A 24064-nucleotide genomic window follows, 5' to 3' on the forward strand; every position below is an offset into this window, starting at 1 on the left:
TGCAGGATCCTGGAGCACCAGAGGCCTGCTTCACAGCCCTGGGGCCTGGCAGATCAGTTGGCTGGAGCACAAAAGCTTGTGTCCTCACAAAGTGCTGAGAGCTGCAGCCAGCTCCTTGGAGCATGAGACTCCCTGCCCCTCCCGGTCTGTGCTTCCAGAGGGCCGGGTGAGCCAGTGGCAAGTGGAAAGGCGCCAGCCATTCTGCCTAGGGCTGAGGTGACAGCCATGAAAAAGCTTTAACCCCATCTGCGGGAAGCTGGGCCCAGGCTCCGGGGACTGAGTGAGTACTGCGAGCACAGGACTGGGAGCCAGGAACTCCTGAGTCTAGACTGAGCACTGGCGCTGCTGCTCTGTAAAACAGGGACAATGCAGGGCTGTGTGAATGAGTCTTTTAAATACTTTGGTACCTCCTGCCAAGGCTGAGCAGGACTTAGGGGGCTGCCAGGTGGTGGGCTTGGTGAAAGCAGGCAGGGTGATGCTGCATCTGAGCCAAAGCCTCTGGTAAGGCCATGGGCCTGTCCCAATAAGGGCCCTGGAGTCATGTTGCCGTGTTCTGGGCCCTGCAGCCTGAGGGCTGTGCTCACCTCAGCGCCCTGAGTTCTTGGCTGCTGTTGGCTGTTTCTGGGGTGACCCTGGAGTCATGTCCTTGGAGGAGCTGCCACACCAGGCACTGAGAAGGATGAGGGGCTGTTAACCTTTTGGGAGGGAGGGGCCTCCCCCACAGGCATTGGGGTGCTGCACATGCACTTTCCTCTGCACCATGATGTAGGTCTGGGCCCTGCCAGTGCCAATGCAGGGGTTTTAGGCTGGCCCCTATTAATGGCACCTCATGCTGGCTATAGCACGGGCAGGGACAAAGTCCAGGCCCATAGCAAACCCCACTGACCCTCCTGGCCCTTCCCTCAGCCACGCAGGGTGCACCCCCCGCCCAAATCTGGCACGTCTCCTAGAGCTTAGGGTGCCACTAAAGGGGTGGAGTGGGGAGGAGAGAAGCAGCAATTGCTCTTCCTACCCCACTACCTTCTGGGGCCAGTTTTACTGTCAATCCCTCTCAGAGGCTTGTAGCCAGCCTGGAGGAGGGTGGTGCCTGGTGCAAGGTCCCTGCATCAGCTTGAGGCACCCGGTGCTTAGCTAATGTCCCACCTCCATCTCCCCCCCCCACACACCTACTGCTGCCTAGTCAGGGGGTTGCAGTATCCAAGCTGCTGCCTTATGTGCCTGGGTGGCTCAGCTCGGGCCCCAGCCAGGCAGGTTGCTGTGGGGGTGGATCAGCTCACATGGCTGCCTACAGGAGAGGTGCTGGGGGTGGGGGTGGGGTGCAGATTGGGCAGGGAAAGCACCCAGTGCAGAGCTGCTGAGCCGCCCAGCAGAGGGGCTAGCCCAGTGGGGCTGTCACGGCTGGTGTTTGCCCATAGGCTACTTGTAACCTGAATGATTTTCTTTTAGCTCCATGACCATAGTCTCGCGTTGCCCTTTTAGTTGAATTTACTTCCCAACCCATCCACCCAGCTCACTGTGCTCTGGGCTGGCCACTGGGCCACCTTGGGGAAATGGGGCTCATCCCGTCCATGGCAGAGGGCTGGATTTACATGGGAGCTCAGCGCTTCGGGGGGCTGTTTTCAATGTGTGCAGCTCTTGGGCAGCATCTTGTAATGAAATCGCTGCAGCAGATGTGGCTCTTGGGAAGAGCTCTGCTCTGCACTAAGATGGTCTGTTCCCAGCACATGTGTGTTTCATTCAATTGCTGTCCGGCTTCTCAGTAAAGAAGAGAACTCCTGCTGAAGGCCTTGCAGTCTGATAGCAGGAGAGCCCCTGCCCAGGTAGACAGCTGCCTGCTAGGATCCCTCTGCCAGGAAGAGTCCGCTGCTTGTAGGGGAGCTGCCCTGTATCAGGCTTCTCTTGCATATTGGCTGCCACAGGTAGTTGGATGAGCCCAGTCCATGAGCTGGGAACAGGCCTGCCCTCGTCCAGCTTGCAGGGAATAGTGGGTGGCAGTAGCAGGCTACCAGGGGAGGTGAGGCACGTGGGGTGGAAAGGAACCCTGGCTGGAATTGTGAAAGACTTTCTCTGTATTTGCTGTAATAAAGCTGGATGAGTCTCCCTGGCCTGTGGCTCAGCAATCGTGTTCCTTCCCTGCTAAGGAGGCCTGGCACTGTGGGTAGCAACCAGTTGCGGGCATCAGCACTGGTGTGGTACTTGCTAGCTACTTCTTCCAGCAGGAGGAGACAGTATTCCCGCTGACAGGAGGGAAGGCTACATCCACTGGCCTTTCCCCCTAAAGCCTGAGCTTCACACGGTGCAAACAAGTTAATCTCAGTGTGAGCTCTGGGGGTGCACATCATAAAGCTACCCCTCCAAGTGATGGGCAAATGTGAACCAGTATGGCAGGACTCCCCCGTGCAGCCAGGTGACAGTGCTAGGGAGTCTGCCACCTCTGGCTCCCTCCAGGGAGAAAGTGTTAGCCATAGTATCAGAGGGAAAGGGGAAGGTTGGCGCCCCCCCCCCACCTGGCCACAGGCTCTCAGACGGCAGTTGAGCTGTGCAAGACATTTATTTTCTTTGCTGTCAGTGGGAGAGCTTCCTCCTCCCTCCAGAGGCTCTGAGTGCATCCATCTGGCCCTCACTCAGAGCAGAGGACTCGCCCCATTACAACCCAAGCTGGACTCTCCAGCTGCCCATGATGCAGCACCCAGTCCCCTGCTCTGGGCACGGCATCCTCAGCTGTGTGAGGGGCTCACTTATTCAGCTCCATGCACCGTGTGTTCACAAAGGTCCGGCTCTCCATTTTGTCGATGTACAGGATGCCCTGCAGCTGGTCCATCTCATGCTGGAGGATGCGGGCCGCCCACCCGCTTGCCTGCCAAGAAACGGCATCTCCTGCCTCATTCAGGCCTGCAGAAGCAAACATGGCCCAAGAGAGAAGTTGAGCATCAGGCCCCCATGCTTCCAATACAGCTGTCACCAATCACCCCTCTGGCTAAGCACTGCATGTCCTACCCCCTCAGGGCAGGGCTCCCGCATCCTAGCAGTTGACAGAACGAGGAGTAATGGTCTCAAGTTGCAATGGGGGAGGTTTAGATTGGATATTAGGAAAAACTTTTTCACTAAGAGGGTGGTGAAACACTGGAATGCGTTACCTAGGGAGGTGGTAGAATCTCCTTCCTTAGAGGTTTTTAAGGTCAGGCTTGACAAAGCCCTGGCTGGGATGATTTAACTGGGACTTGGTCCTGCTTTGAGCAGGGGGTTGGACTAGATGACCTTCTGGGGTCCCTTCCAACCCTGATATTCTATGATTCTATGATCAGCACCAGCAGGGCCAGCTGCCTCACCCTGTCTAGGAGCTGCTCAGAGTGGAAGGTGTTTGGGCCCTGCCAAGGGGCAGGGTGGGCTGAAGGCTGGGCCATTTCCCACTCTGATCAGCACTGCAGAACTGGGGTCTCCCCCACACCAGCAGGAGTTGCTGCCAGTTACCACATCAAGGATCTCAGTCTATCCCTGGCTGCCTGGTTCAGTGATACGGGGCTGCCGCCACACTGATGGGGATGCACTGGCCTTGCCAAAATGCTGAACTAGGCCAGCAGCCTGTGTCTATGGCCAGTGGGCTGGTCCCAGGGGGCTGAACATAGATCAGTGCTGCCCAGAAACACTAGTTGTTGCCCCAGGGATGGTGTGACTGGCAGGGAGGGCTGGGACAAGACTGACGGGAGGAGGGAAAGGTGATGGGTGGGGTGGGTGAGCTAGGGAGGCGGGTGATGGCAAGGGCAGGCTGGGGGGAAAGACCAGAGCTTGTGGGGGAGGGGAAGCCGGTGGGGGGGGCAATGGGCAATGGGCAAAGCAGGCAGGGGCTGGGAATGGGAGGGGGGGTGCCCACGGGACAGGCTCGCTCTATGGAGATGTGGGCCACGTGCTAAGCAGGGTGCTGATTGCCCAGCGAGGCTCCTGGCCCTGCGCTCCCAGCAGACGGGCCCTAGGCAGGGAGGCCCCCCCCCCAGGCGGCACCAGACACCTGCACCGCCTGGTACCGGGGCACAAAGCCCGCCATGCTCTCGCAGCCCTCGGGAAAGGAGACCAGGCTGGAGTCCAGTGCCCTCATGGTCAGGTTGACGAAGACTTTGAGCGGGAACGGGGCAATCTGCCCGGCCTCCTGCAGGCTCGGCCTGGTCTCCAGGAGCAGCCGCTTGGGGAACTCCGCCACGAGGAGCTGCAGGGGCACCCCGAGCTGGGGCGCACTCAGCCCCTGGCAGGGCAGCCGCCTGAGCGCCCGCAAGAGCGTCTGCACCTCGGGGCTGGCGAGGCACGCGGGGTCCAGGACGGCGGCCGCCCCCTGCAGCACCAGGTCGCCCGCCTGGCACGTGCGCTGGTAGGGCGGATGTGGGGGCGCCAGCACCCTGCGGCGGAGCTTCTGCCAATAGGCGCCGGTTTGGTGGCCTCTGACCGGCGCCCCGGCCAGGCTCCAGCGGGGGCCCCGCCAGTGGCTCAGCACGTGGGCTAAGGGCTCCCAGGCCCGCCAGCCCGCCCCGCCGCAGCGCGAGGCCCAACCGGAAGTAGCGGAGCATGCTGGGAGTTGTAGTCCCCTGGCGGCCGCGGGCGCCGGCTCCAAGCCCAGGCGGGAGGGTCCCACCGTGGGCGGCCGCAGGGCTTTGCAGCTAGCTAGGGCACTGCGGCAGGCAGAGCAGCCCCCTGCCCTGGTCTCTGGGGGCAGCCAGGAGATCCATCCCGGCCCCCAGTGCTGGGCCTGTACGCTCTCCCTGTCACTTCCTGCCGACGCAGCAGGTCTGCCTCCAGCATGGGGAGATGGGGGGGGTCGTAGCCTGGGCACAACGGAAGGTAGGGGATAGCTCTGCTCCATGAACAGAGGCTGCTGGGTGGCCTTTCTCCACCTCACATGCTGCCCATGGCACTATACGTCCCAAAGGAGGGCACCATGGGCCCCTTGCTACCCTGGGAAACCACAGGCAGGGGGGAAGGGGCATGCTCAAGGACATACTTTCTCTACCCCTGCCTCTCACCCTCCAATTGCCTACAGCCCCCAGCCCCGCCTTCAGCTAGCAGTCCTCTCCCCACCTGGGCTCAAAGTTCACCTGGAACCCACCCTCCATACAATAGGGGGGCACAAGCTGTCCCCGCTAGGTTTTGGATGTTTAGGGATCCCCACACTGTGAGAAGTGCTGGACTAAGCCCCAAGCTGAAGGTTCCAGAAACACAAAGGCACCTGAGAGCCAGCTCCTACCCCACTCAGCCATGCCTGAGCTGGGCCTGTACACCACTGCACCTCCGCCTGCTCCGTGCAAGCTGCAGCGTTATGAAAAATACACAGAATTTTCTTTCTGGCGGTTCTCTTTTGAGCTACCAGAGGTTTGAGCTCAAAGGGGGTAATAGCAGCAGCTGTGACTGTCTTCAACAGCTGAGCGCTTGTCAGGCTGGGGGAGAGACATGAGGTATGCCCAGAGACGCTGCTTGCAGCCAGGGCTGGGGGGAAGATGGGTGCAGCACAGAATACACTAATGAGCTTTATTTATACAATGATCAGCCTTTTTCAGAGGTATGTACATCATTGAACCTGCTTTCAAAGTCAGAAAGCATTCACTCTCTTTATGCTACAGGGCCTGGGCCCAGCCTCCTTCCACCCCGACAGCACCAGGAGACCTGCAGGGGCCATTGCCCACGCTTGATGGTTACAATGAAGCCAAGGCAGTAGTTACAGATGATGTAGCCTGTAATCCTCTGTGCAGTTCCCTTCAGCAGACGCAGCCAATGCTCCTGTTTATCTCCATCCACACCCCCACACTCAGTGCCATTGTTCGATACCTTGCTACGTGCAAGACTCCCACAGTCCCACTGCTGGGGCAGTCCCCTCCCTCTGTTAGGTTGTGGCTACTGGGACATCAGGCTGAAGAACAGCCATTGCATTCACGCTGCTCTCCTCTCCAGCCACAGGAGGCAGCTGTGCATTAGGTTCTACTCCTTGCTCTGGCCCTGGAATTTCTGGTGCAAATGCTGGGGTCTCCTGGGTGAGTTCCTTCTCCTCATCTGGAGTGAACATGGCCTCTCTCTTTGGCAGGATGAAGGCGAGTGGCTCCTTGATCACATTCACGTCCACACAGCCAAGGCTGCCATACTTGTGCAGCTGAGTGGGAGGAACACCTGGCCAAGACAGCAGAGAGTTAACTCACCCAGAGCCCAACTGGAAGGGACATGGGGACAGTGACAACACGACACAGCTCAGGCAGGAATCCCTGTAGGCGGCTGGACTTCACTGGGGGAGCTCTGAGCACTTCAGCCAACAGATGTCCCACGGGAACCAGAGCAGGGCAGTGAAGGGATCAAAGACAAGGGTCTCTGGGACCCACCCTGCTCAGCAGATCCGCCCTGGCTCTGCATGAAAGCAGACACTTCCCTCATACTTCTCTGCTGAGGGAAGAAGGAATTCTTACCCAGGGTCTGTGCTATCTGGGCTGGGGGAAAGAGGACCTGGAGGCAACGGTTAAGGTAGGGGAGCAGGTCTTCCAGGAACACTGTACAGAACTGAGCAAAAAGCTCCTGTTCCCGGCTGCTGAAAGCTGCCTCCTCTGCCCGGTGAAAAGCCAGGATTGTTTTAGTCACCTGCAGGAAGGAGAGAGAGCGCGCACGTAAGCACCTTCAGTTCCTCATCCCCCAACCTCCACCCTGGGCAGCTGCACCAAGCAGCCTCACATTCCCCAAGCTGCTCAGTGTGATGGGACTGGCCCTGGAGAGCAGCCACTGACCCACCACCTTACCCTACACAATTCATCTTCTGATACTGGACCCCGAGTCTGATTCAGCTGCCCAATTGTAGGGGAAATGCAGGGGAGGGGAAAGGTGCTCATTCAGCCAGCAGGAAGTGGGTGCAGAAGGGAACCGCAAGATCCATCTTTGACAACCCGGTACAAAAAGCTGAGATAGAGAGAAACGGCCATGGCCTGTCAAGGTGCCTGCCTCACCTTGCCAAGGGCAGCCTCCAGGGAAGTCGTCACATCCTGGGCAAGAGCCACAGGGCAGCAGAGACGCAGGTCATTGAAGGCAACCAGAATGTTGTTCAGGAAGCAGGCAAGAGGTGGGAAGTCCAGCAGCACCATGGGAGGCTGCAGGGTTCCTGGCTGGGTGGTTGGCACTGCTACAGGGATGGTGCTGCCCAGGACAGCAGGAGCAGAGATAAGTGTGTAGGAATTCATCTCATCTTGGAATTTGTCCACAGCTTCCTGAACTGCCTTCCTGAAAGTGCCCAATGCAACTTGCTGGAACACCGGGGCCAGCTGGCCCCGGAAATCAGCCCCCACCCTGCTGAAGGACAGGCCAAAGTACATGCATTGACCCAACAGAGAGTCCAAGCGGCTGCCCACCCCGCGCTGGAGGTCATTGTCCAGAACCTGCAGGAATTGTGAAACCTTCTGCAGCACCCAGCCATGGAAGATGGCACTCTCGTTGACTGCATGCTCGCCGGGAGGCAGCAAGGGGTCCTCATCCGAGAAGATGGCACGATACTGCGTGATGATGTCGAAGAGATGGACGCGGCAGGCCTCGATGGTCTTGGTGATGTGGAAGTAGGGATCATCATCAGGGATGGAGGCCTGGATGGAGTGGAGCCAGGCATCCCGGGCCTGCAGGAACTTGATGCGCAGTTCAGCCTCCGTGAAGACATCCATGCGCCGCAAGTAGCCAATGACACGCAGGCAAGCTGGCAGCTGGATATTAGTGCGCAGCTGCTGGATCAAGTGATTCAGCATCAGCTGTGAAGACTGATGCACTTCGTCCACAATGCCCTAGAGGCAGGGAGAGAGAGACCTCAGCTACGAGACAGCCCACCACGGCTTCAAGGTTCATGCCCCAAACCTGAACTCCAACCATCGCCCCCCCAAAGCACACTCCTCTCAGAGCAAGACCCCACCCACTGCGTGGAGGCAGTCGACCCATGCCAGCCACCATCTGAGGAGCTCATCCCATGCCCAGGGGCTGCAGCCCCTCCAGCATGGGCAGCGCTGTTTGGACAAACCTGGATGACGGGGATGGAGGAGTGTTTCCTCTCCAGCCGGCGCACGTAGGCAGCGAGCTCCAGCGCCTCCTCGTAGTAGCCATTGCGGACGCAGGTGTCCATGAGCTGCGGGATCTCCAGGATCTCCAAGATCTCCGTGTGCCGGTTCAGTGTCAGGCTGTTCATGCGGCGGCTGGAGGCGATTTCCTCAGCGTCCCGCAAGAAGCTCCTGCTGGAGGAAAGGAGAACTCAGCCCCCCCGGCCCCCCCATCGGCCCGGCCGAGGTGCCCCCCGCCCCCCCATCGGCCCGGCCGAGGTGCCCCCCGCCCCCCCATCGGCCCGGCCGAGGTGCCCCCCGCCCCCACCTGCAGCTCTCCTGGAAGCCGGGCAGCCGCCCCAGGAGCCGGGCCAGGCCGCGCTCGATGCCCCCGAAGCCGCGGCCCGTCTCGCTGGTGCACTCGGCCGAGCGGATGAAGGTCTTGTAGTGGGCGAAGGCCAAGCGCCGCGTCTGGGCGGCGGCCAGCGCCCGCTCCTCGGCCAGGCGGCCCGGCTCGCGGCCCAGCGCCTCCAGCCCCAGCTCCGCCAGGTACCCGGCCAGCTCCGGCCCCGGCCCCGGCGCCCCGCGGCACAGCCAGGCCAGCAGGCTGGCCTCCTCCAGGGCCGCGCCGGCCGCCGCCATCTTGGGGAGAGCGCCACGACACGCCGCTACGCGCTAGGCACAGGGTGCAGGACTCTATGGTGTGGGGGGCGCTCTACCCACGCCGGCCGGCAACTCCGCTGCTCTGGCGCCCCCTACAGCTCCGCGAACCCAAGCCGGGCGCGCGGTCTCGCGGTGACGCCCGGACTCTATGGCACAGAGCGGGGCACGATGGCCCCACCCCTCCGCGCGGGAGGACGCTCTATGTTCCAGACTCTACTGGCCCAGAGCTGTTTCCGGTTCCGGGCTTTCCCCTCCCCTCCCCTCCCCCACGTGGAGCCGTGCACGGACGGAGCCCGGAGCTGCCGGGTGCGGCGATGCGGCCCCTCACGGAGGAGGAGACCCGGGCCCTGTTCGAGAAGCTCGCGAAATAGTGAGGCGGGGCCGGGGGGCCTGGCCCGGGAGGCCTGGCCCGGGGGAAGGGGAGGCGCTGGTCCGGCGGACGGGGGGCGGGGCGGCGCTGGTCTGGGGGTGGGGGGGCTGGGCAGTAGGGGTCCTGGCCCGGGGGTGGGGGGGCTGGCGGGGGGGCGGGGCGGCGCTGGTCCGGCGGAGGGGGGGCTGGCCAGGGGGGGGAGAGGAGGCGCTGGTCCGGCGGAGGGGGGGCTGGCCGGGGGGGCGGGGCGGCGCTGGTCCGGTGGAGGGGGGGCTGGCCGGGGGGGCGGGGCGGCGCTGGTCCGGTGGAGGAGGGGCTGGCCGGGGGGGAGAGGAGGCGCTGGTCCGGCGGGGGGGGGCTGGCCGGGGGGGAGAGGAGGCGCTGGTCCGGCGGGGGGGGGCTGGCGGGGGTGGGGCGGCGCTGGTCCGTCGGAGGGGGGGCTGGCCGGGGGGGAGAGGAGGCGCTGGTCCGGCGGAGGGGGGGCCTGGCGGAGGCGCTGGTCTGGGGGTGGGGGGGCTGGGCAGTAGGGGTCCTGGCCCGGGGGTGGGGGGGCTGGCGGGGGGGCGGGGCGGCGCTGGTCCGGCGGAGGGGGGGCTGGCCAGGGGGGGAGAGGAGGCGCTGGTCTGGCGGAGGGGGGGCTGGCCGGGGGGGCGGGGCGGCACTGGTCCGGTGGAGGAGGGGCTGGCCGGGGGGGCGGGGCGGCGCTGGTCCGGCGGAGGGGGGGCCTGGCGGAGGCGCTGGTCTGGGGGTGGGGGGCTGGGCAGTAGGGGTCCTGGCCCGGGGGAGGGCAGGCTGGGCAGTGGGGGGCTGGCCCGGGGGGTGGGGCTGGGCAGTGGGGGGTGGCCCCTAGGTGGTCCAACCTGGGGCCCAGGGCTCATGGTCTCTCTCCACAGCATTGGCGAGAACATCCAGCTGCTGGTGGACCGGCCCGACGGCTCCTACTGTTTCCGTCTGCACAAAGACCGGGTTTACTATGTCAGGTGGGTGGCGCAGCCAGGCTGCAGAGTCCCCGGGGCACAAGTGCAGGCTCTGCAGCTGCCATTGAAGTGACTAGTTTTGTAGACTGGGCCCCTGCTGTCTCAGTGGGAGACCACCTGGCTCCTAACAAGCTCCCCTGGCTCAGGGCAGGGACTGGCCCCCAGGGCTCTCTGCCTCCTGGTCTTTTCCTGGAGATTGAGGGGCTGATGCTTCTTGTGATAGCAGATATTCATGCCCTGCAGGTCCCCAGCCAAGTTGCCCTGCCCCATCGTGCCTCTGGCTGACAGTGGGGTGTCTGGTGCAGGTTATAACTTCTCTTTTAGGTGTTGAGCTTCTCTGAGAACTAATCACATGGCTGCATTTGCTCTTTTCTAGTGAGAGAATCTTGAAGGTGGCGACCAGTATCCCTGGGGACAAGCTGGTGGCACTGGGCACCTGCTTTGGGAAGTTCACCAAGACCCAGAAGTTCCGGCTCCATGTCACTGCCCTGGATTACCTTGCTCCCTATGCCAAGGTGAGAGGCTTGCTAAGGAGAAGCTTTCAGGCAGCAGCCTGCTCCTTGGTCATGTTTAGCAGTACTGGTGTGCTGTGTTCCCTGTAAGCTGCGTGCTTGAGCAGCACAGGAGAGATTTAAGTGCTGCCCAGCTGATTAGCAGAGCATGCACAGTGGCAGCATGTGGTCAGGTCCTCCACCAGGCATGTTGCTCCATTCTGCAGCTGCTCCCGGGACCCTCCTGCTGGCTGTGCAGACCAGGGGTGGGGGAGGAGGGTGCTGATCCCCCTTCCCCAGCCCCTGTACCCCATCTCTGTAGGGCAGAGGGGACACAGCCTGGCTCAGAACTTGGAACTTCTGCAGGGAAGAGTGAGTGACTGAGTGCCTGTTTTTGAGATTTCCCCAGCAGCCTGCTCACATGGTCTCTGTCTCTCTCCCCGCCCATGTGCCCCATCTCCACAGAGCAGGGGAGGGGAGAGAAGACAACAGGGCTCAGGACAGAGCAGAAGAGCTTTCTGTGAGTACCTTAAAGAGAGAGCGTGGGGCATCTCTCAAAAACTTTCCCAGCAGCTGGCATGTACACAGTCTGCGTCACACGCACCTCCCACCATACACTTGTATTATTGTTGTTGTTACTTCTTGGTACTTCCTGCAATGCATGTATATTCTCTGTAATTTTATTCTTTCAAAGTGTGTTATTTTAGTGTTTTGACTGGTTTGTGCATTTCATAATTTTTTTCTCTTATTACTCAAAGAATTAAATTTAAATGTGAGTTCTAAAATACCTAACCTGTCCAAGCTGTCCCTATTTAATTTTTTAAAAATATATTATCTAGGTTTTTTGTTTCTACAGGTGGTGCACATCTGCACTTAATAAAATTTATTCCACACATTGATGGAAAAAATTAGAGGGAACATTGCTGGTGCAAGGGGCTGGGTGGGAAAAGGGTGTAATATATCTGCAGACCCTGTAACTAAACAAGATGGACCAGTTCTTTCCCATACTCATTTGCTCTTATATTGCCCGTACCTCCTACCCTTTGTCTCGCTAGATTGGCTGCATGGAGTGTGTCTAATAGATTTGTACAGTGCCCAGGATCCTGATTCCATTTAGGGTCTTTGGGTGCTACTAACTACTTACCCCTCTTGTGGCACTGGAGCTGTCTCCAGTCTCAACTGTCTGCCTTCTGGCTCACCTTATACTGGGGCTCTACCTATAAAGTAATCTGCTTTCTGTGGGTTTCCCTGGCACTAACCCTTCTGGCCTCAGCCTCTGGTCCCCTTACATGGCTGCATGAAGAGCACAAGGAAACAATGAACTGTTAACAGGTCTTCCCTGTTGTCTCCCATGCCCCAGATACCAACTTGTGAAGTAAGGCTCAAGTGGGGTATCACCTGTGTCTCTTCCCTTGTGCCCAGTTACATGAGGAAGAACCTTGCAGGTTCAGCAATAAGTTTAACTTGTGAAGATCTGGGTGAGCAACTGCTCTGCCTCCTGAGGATGGGTGCTTTTCTCTTGCAGTATAAAGTGTGGGTGAAACCTGGAGCAGAGCAGTCCTTCCTTTATGGGAACCATGTGCTGAAATCCGGCCTAGGCCGCATCACCGAGAACACGGCTCAGTACCAGGGTGTGGTGGTGTATTCCATGGCTGATGTTCCTCTGGTAAGTGACAGTGCTGGTGGGGGAGTGGACTGTTCTTCAGAAAACTGTGATGAACTTGCTTTGAGTAGAGTGGGGTTAATACAAGTAGGTGCCTGACTTCCACTATTCTTAATTCCCCAGGGTTTTGGAGTAGCAGCAAAGTCTACCCAGGACTGCCGGAAAGTGGACCCTATGGCAATCGTAGTGTTTCATCAGGCTGATGTTGGGGAGTACGTGCGGCATGAGGAGACACTGACTTAAAGGGCAGCCAGCAGCACAAGTCTCTGAAGACTCAGCTGCCCATGGCAAGAATGGAGTGCGTTTGAAATCAGAACTCAAAGCAGAAGCAGGGAGCTCTTCTGGCATGGAGCTCTGCGGGCTGCTAGGGAGGATTACAGACCAATCTACCTGTGACTTAGTCATAACTATTGTGAGCTCTGGGGCCTGTCTGTCCCAACCTGAAGAGGAGACAGGGATTATATAAAACTTGTTTTCTATCTAATAAAACCCATGTTGATGTGGCTTAGTGCTAGACCTCAGCTACTTGGTTCGAGGCCCTGCCCAGGACCAGCTCTTAGGCTCTCAGACTAAAGGCAGTTGTCTCCATAGTAGCTGCTGAGGGGGGGTAGATCACCTTCAGGCAGCCACCTACTCCCTCCATGGGTGTTAGGGCTCCTGGAAATTCTGTGTCACAGGAGACTGAGGTGAACACAGCTGTTTCAATCAACAGGAACAAAGTGATTCCTCCCCTCCCCCAGGGTCATTTTTGCCTTGTTCCCCAACAAAGACAGGGGAGGGGGAGCTACCAGGGTTGTGCCACTTGAGGACCACATAACCACACACCCAGGGCTAATCAGAAGCAGTGTAGGTGAGTGCTGTAGCAGTGGCTTCCATCGTAGAGAGCAGGTATCTAATTCCTGTGGCAGTACCACCAGCCCTGGTTCCTGGAGGATGGTGGCTTCAGACAGGACAGTACTTTCACCGTGTGAACTGTTTCTTTTATTTATAATATGTGAACAGCTTTTCAAGCCATTTCACTATTAGACCATTGGGTAGATTAACCTAAACTAGCCCCACCCACCTTGTATGCAGTGAACCATCCCTTCTCCCTCCCCCAAAAATGGGTCTTGTGCTAGAGGCACAGTAGAGAACAAAGGAAGGTAAAGAGCCAGCTGGATGCTAGGGCACTGAAGGGAATTCTGTACCTGAAAAATCCCACAGCCCAGCTCCTACTACAGGTAGGATCTCCCATACATCCATGGAGGCAGGGGAAGAAAGGATGAGATGGAGTTCAGTGTGCTCTGCACTGTTACGGGCCTGTCCTTTGGTCCTTCCTGCTGCATGGGTCCAGCAGTGGTGTAAGCTCAGGGCCTTAGCACCTCGATTTGTTGGTAGCAGTAGTGGGCTGCACATTGAAGAGCCGCTTCAGGAAATACAGCTGCAGGACTCCCGAGAGGACAATGACGAGGCTCTGAGCCAGTGACCACCAGTTCACATAGTTATAGTTGGACTGAAGGATGAAATAGTCAGCTGCTTTCCTCATCCGGGCAAAGTTATAAAAGCGCCACATGTGGAAAATATGGGCCTGCAGCTTGCGGGTGCTCTCCTGCAAAGAGCACAAGGACAGGTAATGAAATACTTCTCCCAACCTTTGATTAGACTGTCGTACTCAATGCCACAAACTTGGCAAGATCCAATGGATATTATTGTCATGCTAATGGTTTTGGAATAGCTTTAACTATGTGCTTCCGGGCTTATGCCAATCTTTGGTAGTGGGGGTTGGGAAGAAACCTTCATGGGGACCTTATCCCACATCTGCCAGGTTTCTTGAATATTCCTGAGAAGCATCTGGTGCTGGCCCCTGTCAGGCAGGATACAGGAGCAGATGAACCTTAGGGCTGATCTGGTCCGACAGTTGCTAAGTTCCTATGAGAACCAGTAAGGGGAAGAATGGAAGCCCCCCAGACCTTCCACAGAGCCTGCAGGGACAGATTTCACCGTTTGGGATTGAATGACAAGAGCAGAGTGTTTCAGGAACAGAACAGGAGCCTGTTGATTGGGGGTCCATCCAGATCCCCAGCAGCAAGCCCCATCCAAATTCACATGCCCCACTGACAGACCTCTCCCTCAGCCACCCTTCCTGTTTTGCACACAACCCCGTGACCGAAAGCACCACTGTATTCACACACTACTGTAATCTGTGTTGAACATAGACCTCGTGAGGTATCATTTGGAAACTAATAACTTGCTGGTCAGTATCCTGGGGAGATGTACACAGCAACATGATCTGTAGAGTTATGAATTCCCCCTGTATGGTGGTGATAGCACAGCCCTGGCTAGGCAGAAGTTGTTCAGGACAGACCTGTTTAACACAGGAATGTGCGCACCTCAATTTAGATCTAAAGAGTAAACTGTGTCCTCAAGACAGCAAAAGGGGGAAGTGGCAGTGGATACAAGCTGCATTTCAGCATATACAGGGGAGAAGAATGATCATGGAGCCACTTTCACCACCAATCTCCATGTTGCCACCTTTAGAGTTTGAATAAACTTTGCTTTGAGGGTTAATCCTCTGAAGAATCCACTTCAGAAGGTGACTGGACTATAAAAGCAAGGGGCAAAACCATCCCAAAGCTCTTGCTGTCTCTCTTTCACCTAAGATGACAAGGGAGCCAGTCCTTTGACTTTAGGAGAGATCTTGACCAGAGAAGTCTCAGCAATTTTGCCAAGGATTTTACCTTCAACCAAGTCTAGCTTGTTGAGTTTTAGGTACTAGACAGTGCTTTATCTTTAGTTTTCTTGTAACCATTTCTGACTTTAATGCCTTATACTTGTACTCACCTAAAATGTCTTTAAAAAATAAAATGAGTCTTTAACTACAGTCAGAACTAATCCAATGCTGTGTTTGAACTGAACTGTTTGGGTAACTCCAGTTCGGGTAGCAAACTTGAGTATTGACCCCTTAGAGGGGAAATGGGCTTCTAATACCTGGACTGCTCAGCACAGGGCTGGACAGCACAGAACACATTTTGGGGAAAATTCAGGACTGGGAATATGTTGAGGTCGCCCTGCAGGTAGTAACCAAGCCAGAGGGTGGGGAGCATTGCTGACAGGCTGCAGGGCCGGTTGGCTTAACACAGACAGTCAAGGTGTGACCTGCATGCTGTTTGTGGACATTGCAGGTTAGGAGCTATAGCAGCAAAGCATCTGTTACTCACAGATCTGGATTGCACCCCAGAATGTGACACCCTCCCCCATTCCTGGCTCTCTCCAGAGCCAAGCGTCTGACTGGTTTAACACTACTCCAGTTGCTGCCCCCTGTATGTTTCCTGGGAGCAGTAGTTATCCTTAGCTCCCCATTTATTTCCATGTGCCTCATTTTCAAAACCAAGATGCCCATTTGAGCTTGCCTCAGCCTTGCAATTGATTCCAAGGCAGCTGACAGTGCAAATAAGACATTACCTCAATTGCCTCCAGTGTGTCATTAATTTTCTTCCTTTCCACATCTGGCATGTTTTGCAGGTCAAAGCCTTCATAGAACACACCGAAGCTGAGATAAACCTGCACGAAACCAAAATGGTTGAGCCGATTGCTCAAGCACAGCTGGTAAAAGCCTGTAGAGAGAAGTGGTTCCAAGCATCAGAGAGCAACAGGTGCTGTGACAGTCAGACATTACCCCACTGTTAGCTCCCATTTGCCCCTTCTGTGCAGCAGAGACATGGTCTCTGAGCTTAGCAGCTGCAGAAAAACTTGGTTGCCCATATAATCAAGTTCTGAGCTCAGTATCACACATGCTGTGTCTAGCAAGACTTTTACAGGCCTATGGCTTAGATCATTAAAGATCTGCAGGCTGCCCTTGGATTGGAGTAGTCCAGTTCTCATGTAGGCCAGGGAAGTAGCGGGGTGGCAAGAACCTGTCTCTTTGGTTGGGAAGTTCATCTGTCCTCGTACATCCTGGGAAGTGCCCATTTGGAGGCCGTTGGGATCGTTTGCAGTGGCCAAGATGTGTCTGTCATGTCCAATTCCTGAAGTTTGTTGTACCTGAAGCCAAGAGACATGGAGCAGAACAGGGAACTTTGGATGCAGGTCTGAGTTCTAGCAAAGAACAAGCCTGACTGATGCTGTCCTCAGGAATTCCCATGGAAACGGATGGGGCCATGTTGCTTATAAAGGCAGCAAAGCCCATGACTGATCTTAGTGGCATTTACTACACAGCTAAACTCACCTTGAGTGGGTGCCTATGAGTTTACAGGAGCTGCAGCGTCCTGAGCAGACCAGACAGGCTACACAGAGGCACCATCTGAGGAACAAGCACAGGACTGGGAAAGTCCTGGCTCTCCACACAGTGTGTAGCTGGATGGTTCAGTTTCTGTCCATGAAATGGGGAGAATGCTACCCCTCTGCAGGGTGAAAGATAAGAGCTTCCACCTGGCAGCTAAGTGGTTCCCCGTGCACTCAGGCCAAGCTCCAGGCAGCGCAGGATCAGAAAGGAAGGCTGAGTCAGTGCAAGGACACCAAGGATTTGGCCCAGTTTTGCGCTGGACAGTGTAATTCTCCTGTCCCGCAATCCCCTCTCCCCTCCCCAGCCACTTTGGGAGTTTCCAATGGACCTTGACATCATTTTCATTCCTAGCCTGTGCACTGATCCATGCCACGGCTAGTAAAGATCTAGCTAGCACAGGGCTGGCCCCCAAACATATTCCATGACTGGGCAGCAAATTTGCTTCCCTCCATGTACAGTCACCCCCGAGCGGGAGCTGTTATGGTTCAACCCAGCCCTCCTTGCCCATTACGCATGCAGCAATCAGTACTCCCAGCTGCACATCTCCCCTGCTTTGGAACAGACTAAAAAGGGTGGGGGAGCACCTTGGGCTTAAACACCAGCTCAGTCCCCCGAATCCTGGAACAGCTCCAGCCCCTCTGCCTACAGCCCAGCTGCTTTGCTCCACACGCAGGCAGATAAAGGGAGCAGCTGATAAACCCGAATAGTGACAAGAGTACCAGGCACAAACTCCCAGCTCTACTTCAATTCGGCCTGTGTAAACAGAAGCTGGGAAGTTGCAGGGTTTAAGATAAGAGGACTGGAGGGCTCCTTCCCAGGCGGGAGCCCAGATAAACAACCATGCAGCAGGAGACCTGGGATATTCCTTTTACTTGCACCCCAGGGGACAGGAAGGTCTCCTGTTGTGAGGGCTCAGCTGAGTCCATGCACTACGGAACCGCCTGCCAAGTGAAGATCCGATCGACACTGGAAGCTGGCTGCTGGCACTCGCCCCTCTGCTACCGACTTGGCAAAGTTCCCCAGGAACCTTCGGAACAGCACATTCTCCAGAACAAGGAGACTTTCTTCTCCACTGAGGTCTAAGCCAAAGCTGGGAGTTGCCTGAAGTAATCACTAGTTGAGCCTCTAATAGTCACCACAATACAATCAAGTTCCAGTTTCCTCAACAGAGGGGAGCACCCCAGGAGCAGCATGGCAGGGCCTTAACCTTTAGGAAGGGGGAGTTTACAAGAAATTTAGTCAAAAATGCCCTAAAACAGTCCTTAGACTCAGCCTGGAGCGAGGTCACTAGAAGGCAAGCGCTCCCCTTCATAAACCAAACAGGAAGGTGAGGTGGGGGCAGGGGAAGAGGGTATTTGAGCCATCTTCTTGTTCAGGGGAAAGAAATTGAGTTTAGGAAGGGGTTTGAGCAGATGATGGAGCAAAGATATGAGGCATCTGAAGGGAAAAGCTCAGACTCACAGATGGAAGCAGGGCTGGGGAATTCTGAGGGGAGACTGGGTCAGGAAAGTGGTCAGTGGAAGCATGTGACTAAAAGGACCAGGCAGAGGAAAAGACGGGCTAGTGAAGGAGAAATAGAGCTTAGGAACAGGTTTGCAGAGTTGGAAAATGAAGAAGGGGCTCAGCAGGTACTTGTTGAAGGTGGAAGGGTAAGGAAGAAGAGAAGAGAGGCTAGTCCTATAGGAAAAGCAGAAGAGTCAAAGGAGACTAGACCAAATATGAGCCCCAGGAGGATACAGGATGGGTTGAAGAGGATTATAAGGGAAAATAGGAACGGAAAGAACTTGCAGCCAGAGGGAACAGGGGAGAGACTGGAGAATAGCACCGTCACCAGGAAAAGGCAGGTCTATGTAATTGGGGACTCTTTATTGAGAAGAATAGACAGGCCTGTAACTAGAGCTGATCCAGAGAATAGAAGGGTGTGCTGTCTTCCGGGTGCTAAGATACGGGATGTAGACCTGAGGTTGAAAAGGATCCTAAAGGGAGCGGGAAAGAATCCCCTAATTATCCTTCATGTGGGAAGGAATGATACGGCTAGATTCTCGCTGGAAAGTATTAAGGGAGACTATGCTAGGCTGGGGAAGACGCTTAAGGAAATTGAGGCTCAGGTGATTAGTGGGATCCCTTCCTGTTCCTAGAGAAGGGCAACAAAGGTGTGACAAGATTATGACTGTCAACAGATGGCTTAGGCAGTGGTGCTATAAGGAGGGCTTTGGGATGTATGGCCACTGGGAGGCATTCACGGACAGAGGACAGTTCTCTCGGGATGGACTTCATCTGAGTAGGGAAGGAAATAGACTTCTAGGATCAAGGCTGGCACAACTGATAAAGAGAGCTTTAAAACTAGGAATTTGGGGGAGATGGTTGGGAGATGTCCAGGTAATCTCCACGCCAGATTTTAGCATTGAGAGGGAAGAAGACGAAGTAAGAAAGGATACAGCCGTGGGTAGGAGAATGTATATAAGGAGCGAGGGTGGTGTGGATACTAGTCTAATAGGTTATACTGGCTGTAGAATGACTGTGCCTAATAGGGTACAAAATGTGAGCGAGGCCAAACAGCAAAAATTAAGATGTCTGTACACTAATGCGAGGAGCCTAGGTAACAAAATGGAGGAACTAGAGCTACTGGTGCAGGAAGTGAAACCAGATATTATAGGGATAACAGAAACATGGTGGAATAGTAGTCACGACTGGACTACAGGTATTGAAGGGTATGTGCTGTTTAGGAAAGACAGGAACAAAGGTAAAGGTGGTGGAGTAGCATTGTATATCAATGATGAGGTAGAATGTAAAGAAATAAGAAGTGATGCAATGGATAAGACAGAGTCCGTCTGGGCAAAAATTACATTGGGGAAGATAACTAGTAAAGCCTCTCCTACGATAGTGCTTGGGGTGTGCTATAGACCTCCGGGATCTAATTTGGATATGGATAGAGCCCTTTTTAATGTCTTTAATAAAGTAAATACTAATGGAAACTGCGTGATCATGGGAGAATTTAACTTCCCAGATATAGACTGGAGGACCAGTGCTAGTAATAATAATAGGGCTCAGATTTTCCTAGATGCGATAGCTGATGGATTCCTTCATCAAGTAGTTGCTGAACCGACTAGAGGGGATGCCATTTTAGATTTAATTTTGGTAAGTAGCAAGGACCTCATAGAAGAAATGGTTGTAGGGGACAATCTTGGCTCAAGTGATCATGAGCTAATTCAGTTCAAACTAAATGGAAGGATTAACAAAAATAAATCTGCAACTAGGGTTTTTGATTTCAAAAGGGCTGACTTTCAAAAATTAAGGAAATTAGTTAGGGAAGTGGATTGGACTGAAGAACTTATGGATCTAAAGGTAGAGGAGGCCTGGGATTACTTTAAATCAAAGCTGCAGAAGCTATCGGAAGCCTGTATCCCAAGAAAGGGGAAAAAATTCATAGGAAGGAGTTGTAGACCAAGCTGGATGAGCAAGCATCTTAGAGAGGTGATTAAGAAGAAGCAGAAAGCATACAGGGAGTGAAAGATGGGAGGGATTAGCAAGGAAAGCGACCTTACTGAGGTCAGAACATGTAGGAATAAAGTGAGAAAGGCCAAAAGCCATGTAGAGTTGGACCTTGCAAAGGGAATTAAAACCAATAGTAAAAGGTTCTATAGCCATATAAATAAGAAGAAAACTAAGAAAGAAGTGGGGCCGCTAAACACTGAGGATGGAGTGGAGGTTAAGGATAATCTAGGCATGGCCCAATATCTAAACAAATACTTTGCCTCAGTCTTTAATAAGGCTCAAGAGGATCTTAGGGATAATGGTAGCATGACAAATGGGAATGAGGATATGGAGGTAGATATTACCATATCTGAGGTAGAAGCAAAACTCAAACAGCTTAATGGGACTAAATCGGGGGGCCCAGATAATCTTCATCCAAGAATATTAAAGGAATTGGCACCTGAAATTGCAAGCCCATTAGCAAGAATTTTTAATGAATCTGTAAACTCAGGAATAGTACTGAATGATTGGAGAATTGCTAATATAGTTCCTATTTTTAAGAAAGGAAAAAAAAAGTGATCTGGGTAACTACAGGCCAGTTAGTTTGACATCTGTAGTATGCAAGGTCCTGGAAAAAATTTTGAAGGAGAAATTAGTTAAGGACATTGAAGTCAATGGTAAATGGGACAAAATACAACATGGTTTTACAAAAGGTAGATCGTGCCAAACCAACCTAATCTCCTTTACATTTACAGTTAGTACAGCCTAACTAAAAGAAGGCTGAGGGGAGATATGATTGCCCTCTATAAATATATCAGAGGGATAAATACAGGAGAGGGAGAGGAATTATTTCAGCTCAGCACCAATGTGGACACAAGAACAAATGGGTATAAACTGGCCACCAGGAAGTTTAGACAAAGGTTTCTAACCATCAGAGGAGTGAAGTTTTGGAATAGCCTTCCAAGGGAAGCAGTGGGGGCAAAAGATCTATCTGGTTTTAAGATTCTACTCGACGAGTTTATGGAGGAGATGGTATGATGGGATAATGGGATTTTGGCAAGTAATTGATCTTTAAATATTCAGGGTAATCCCCTGAGATGGGATATTAGATGGATGGGATCTGAGTTACCCAGGAAAGAATTTTCTGTAGTATCTGGCTGGTGAATCTTGCCCATATGCTCAGGGTTTATCTGATCGCCATATTTGGGGTCGGGAAGGAATTTTCCTCCAGGGCAGATTGGAGAGGCCCTGGAGGTTTTTCGCCTTCCTCTGTAGCATGGGGCATGGTTGACTTGAGGGAGGCTTCTCTGCTCCTTGAAGTCTTTAAACCATGATTTAAGGACTTCAATAGCTCAGACATAGGTGAGGTTTTTCGTAGGAGTGGGTGGGTGAGATTCTGTGGCCTGCGCTGTGCAGGAGGTCGGACTAGATGATCAGAATGGTCCCTTCTGACCTTAGCATCTATGAATCTATAAAATCCAACTCCAGTGAAGCCAATAGAAAGAGTAAACTATGGCAGTAAGAGGGGAAAATGGAAGTCAGGTGGGTTAAAAGGGGATGTTTAAAGAATGGCTTTAAAGAATGAGAAAAATATGATGCCATTATATGAATCACTAATAAACCATCAGCTAGAGAGAGATCAGGGCTTCTGTTCTCCCTCTCATAACTTAGGGGAAAGTCAATGAAATGAGAGAGCAAAATGCAAAACTAACAGGAAGCAAACACTTCCACCTGTGAGATTAGACTGGAACTCATTGCCAGAGGATGTTGCTGTGGCCAAGAATTAGCAAGAGTCAAAAAGGGCCTGGACATGTATGTGGGTAACAAGAGTATCCAGAGTTACAATAGTTAATGCTAACAAATTTTGGGAGAGACAATAAACCTCATGCTTCAGGATTTAAACCCATCTCTTTAAGGAATTAGGAAAATACCTAATGTGTGTGTGGGGAGGTGACAAGCCAATCACCCCACACCTGTTGAATACAAGGTTGGTTCTATCTTCCTCTGAAGTATCTGGTTCTGGCCACTGTCAGAGATTGGGCACTGGACTAGAGGGCAACTCCTGTGTGCTACCAGGATAGAACACAGTACTCATCACCTTACTTCAAGGGATACAGGAAAAATAGAGGGGATTCAGGGACAGGGATGGAAGTTTTGAGGACAAGAAGAATGGGACTGTTCAGTTCAAAGGAGACATTAGAAGGGACAAAATAGAGGTGTGGAGAAGGTAGATGGGGCACTCCTATTCACACCCATTCAGAAAACAAGAGCAAGCAGACATTAAAAGTGAAAGGCAGAAAGTTGATATAGAAGATACCATTTTTAAAGATTCTGAAGCCAGAAGGGACCATTAGATCATTTAGTCTGATAAAAAAAAATCCTTAGCTAGTCATTTTGAGTGGAATTAGAACTAACAGCTGCCAAATTCCAGCAGAAGTTGAGTGCTCCAAAGAACCCAACACCCCAGACTGCTGGCCATCCTGATAGCTGGAAAGGTTCAGGAGTTTGTCCTTTTTTCAGTTAGGGATCTTTTGTGCATGCAATGCAAATGTTACAGTACAGAAACTACCTGCAATATTTTACACAATGAACAGTTAATCTGTGGAACTCGCTGCTGTAAGAGCTGAGAAACTTCAGGATTCAAAAAAGGTTGGAGATTTAAGCGAACACTGAGAAAATCCAAAGTTACACTAAGTAGGATTTTTTAAAGTAACAGTTTTTGGGAGCTATCAGCCGTCCTGCTTTAGGTCTTAAACCAGCTACTGACTGAAAGCCTCTCTCTAAGAGCAGGTTATTGCCTAATTGTTGACTACAGGATCCATTCTACCATCCCCATGAAGCAGCTGGTACTGGCCATTGCCAGAGACCATGACAGATGGATCCACTATGGCAATTCCTTGTTGGATACGCAGCTGTCTGGCTGCGGGAAGTTATTTATTTTACCAGGAAATTCTATTAAGCTGAAAACCTGCCATTTGCAAGAGTCCTCCCCAGCACTCAGGTCCCCAGCACTCACCTCATAGCTGAAGTAGAAGTAGCCACTCTGATGTGCAAACTGCCAGAAGCACTCGGTGCCACCCGCAGGGACAACAATGGCGAAGTCATAGCGATCAGCTCCACGGAAGAGAGGCTGCTCACTGGAGCCACTCAGGGGCTCAGTCTTTGGGCTCCTGGCAGGGCCTGTCAGACTAAGCAGCCCCACAGTCATAGCCAAAGGAAAGAGCAAGACCATGCTGCCTTGTGAGGCTGCCTTGTGGCTGGGGCAGAGCAGGAGCATGGGTCCCAGGATTCAAGGGGGATAATCATTAACTTCACTCCTCACTCCCCTGCTTTTGCCAAACACAGCTGCACTTATCCAAACATCAGGGGCACTTGGAAGGAGTTCAACTCCTCAAGGTAATCTCACTGCAATTACCAGGCCTGCATAGGCAGCTGTGCTGTTTGTCCTCATTAGAGCTTAACAGTCTGAAACATTTTGTAAAACCCTGAAGTCCGCTTTGCAGAAATGTCACTAGGCACAAATGGTCCTTCCTGGGGAACTGCTTGTTCTGGGAGCAGGCTGGGTGCCCTGCGCTCAGACTTCTGTCTACAGCCTACACCATGATCTGAAGGACTTGATTATAGTAATTTGTGTGTTAAAACATTCCTAGAAACTTTATTTGGTACAAGAACTATAGACACTGATCACAGAGCAACAATATGCCAGAGAAGACCCAGGGACTTGGCTACACGGGCTCTGTGCCCTATATCCTCCACTACCTTATATGCTGCCATCCCATCTGGGTGCTGCAATACATGTCCTGTTTCATCTTTGGCTGTGACTTCTCTTCCCTTATGGAGTCCAAGGCAATGTCCTCACTCTGTAAACGGGAAAGGGAGCACCACTGGCTGGAAAGAGTTCTATTGTATAGAGTGGAGGCAAGCAAAGGGCTGGTATCGATTTTTGGATGTGGAATGATATTTATTCTCCCTCCCTTGTATGGCACAAGGAAAAAAACATCCCATGTTCCTCCTACTGACATGTATTAATCTGTCTTACTGTAACTGGTCCAAATGGAACTACTAAACAGGGGAAAGACAGCTCAATATTGACACACTTTGCCAAAGGCAGCACTTCACAGCCAGGCCACTCAAGCAC

General features: G+C 53.6%; 3 protein-coding genes across 5 annotated transcripts; 1 reads left to right on the forward strand and 2 right to left on the reverse strand.

The window, feature by feature from the left end:
* Nucleotides 1-2532: 2532 nt before the first annotated feature.
* COG8 (component of oligomeric golgi complex 8) lies at nucleotides 2533-8820 on the reverse strand. 3 transcript variants are annotated; one of them, XM_043495450.1, is made up of 6 exons: nucleotides 8356-8820; nucleotides 8012-8219; nucleotides 6963-7781; nucleotides 6435-6603; nucleotides 5936-6144; nucleotides 2533-2881 (listed from the first exon to the last, which is right to left on the reverse strand). In XM_043495450.1, the coding sequence occupies exons 1-6, from the start codon at nucleotides 8667-8669 to the stop codon at nucleotides 2735-2737; spliced, it is 1866 nt and encodes a 621-aa protein (XP_043351385.1). In that variant the 5' UTR covers nucleotides 8670-8820; the 3' UTR covers nucleotides 2533-2734. The 3 variants fall into 3 exon arrangements, with proteins under 3 accessions (XP_043351385.1, XP_038224709.1, XP_038224712.2); XM_038368781.2 differs by lacking the exon at nucleotides 2533-2881 and having other exon boundaries at nucleotides 5498-6144; XM_038368784.2 differs by lacking the exon at nucleotides 2533-2881 and having other exon boundaries at nucleotides 5498-6144; nucleotides 8012-8222.
* A 98-nt stretch (nucleotides 8821-8918) lies between these two features.
* On the forward strand, nucleotides 8919-12694 carry NIP7 (nucleolar pre-rRNA processing protein NIP7). The gene is made up of 5 exons (XM_038368790.2): nucleotides 8919-9060; nucleotides 9954-10040; nucleotides 10414-10552; nucleotides 12054-12194; nucleotides 12315-12694. Exons 1-5 carry the CDS (start codon nucleotides 9005-9007, stop codon nucleotides 12432-12434), a joined length of 543 nt encoding a protein of 180 aa, XP_038224718.1. The 5' UTR covers nucleotides 8919-9004; the 3' UTR covers nucleotides 12435-12694.
* Nucleotides 12695-12839: 145 nt separating this feature from the next.
* TMED6 (transmembrane p24 trafficking protein 6) lies at nucleotides 12840-23646 on the reverse strand. The gene is made up of 4 exons (XM_038368789.2): nucleotides 22943-23646; nucleotides 16085-16211; nucleotides 15633-15784; nucleotides 12840-13779 (listed from the first exon to the last, which is right to left on the reverse strand). The coding sequence occupies exons 1-4, from the start codon at nucleotides 23201-23203 to the stop codon at nucleotides 13546-13548; spliced, it is 774 nt and encodes a 257-aa protein (XP_038224717.1). The 5' UTR covers nucleotides 23204-23646; the 3' UTR covers nucleotides 12840-13545.
* Between the last annotated feature and the right edge of the window lie 418 nt (nucleotides 23647-24064).

Source organism: Dermochelys coriacea, chromosome 12 (genome assembly GCF_009764565.3).
Source record: "Dermochelys coriacea isolate rDerCor1 chromosome 12, rDerCor1.pri.v4, whole genome shotgun sequence".
NCBI classification, from domain to species: Eukaryota; Metazoa; Chordata; order Testudines; family Dermochelyidae; genus Dermochelys; species Dermochelys coriacea.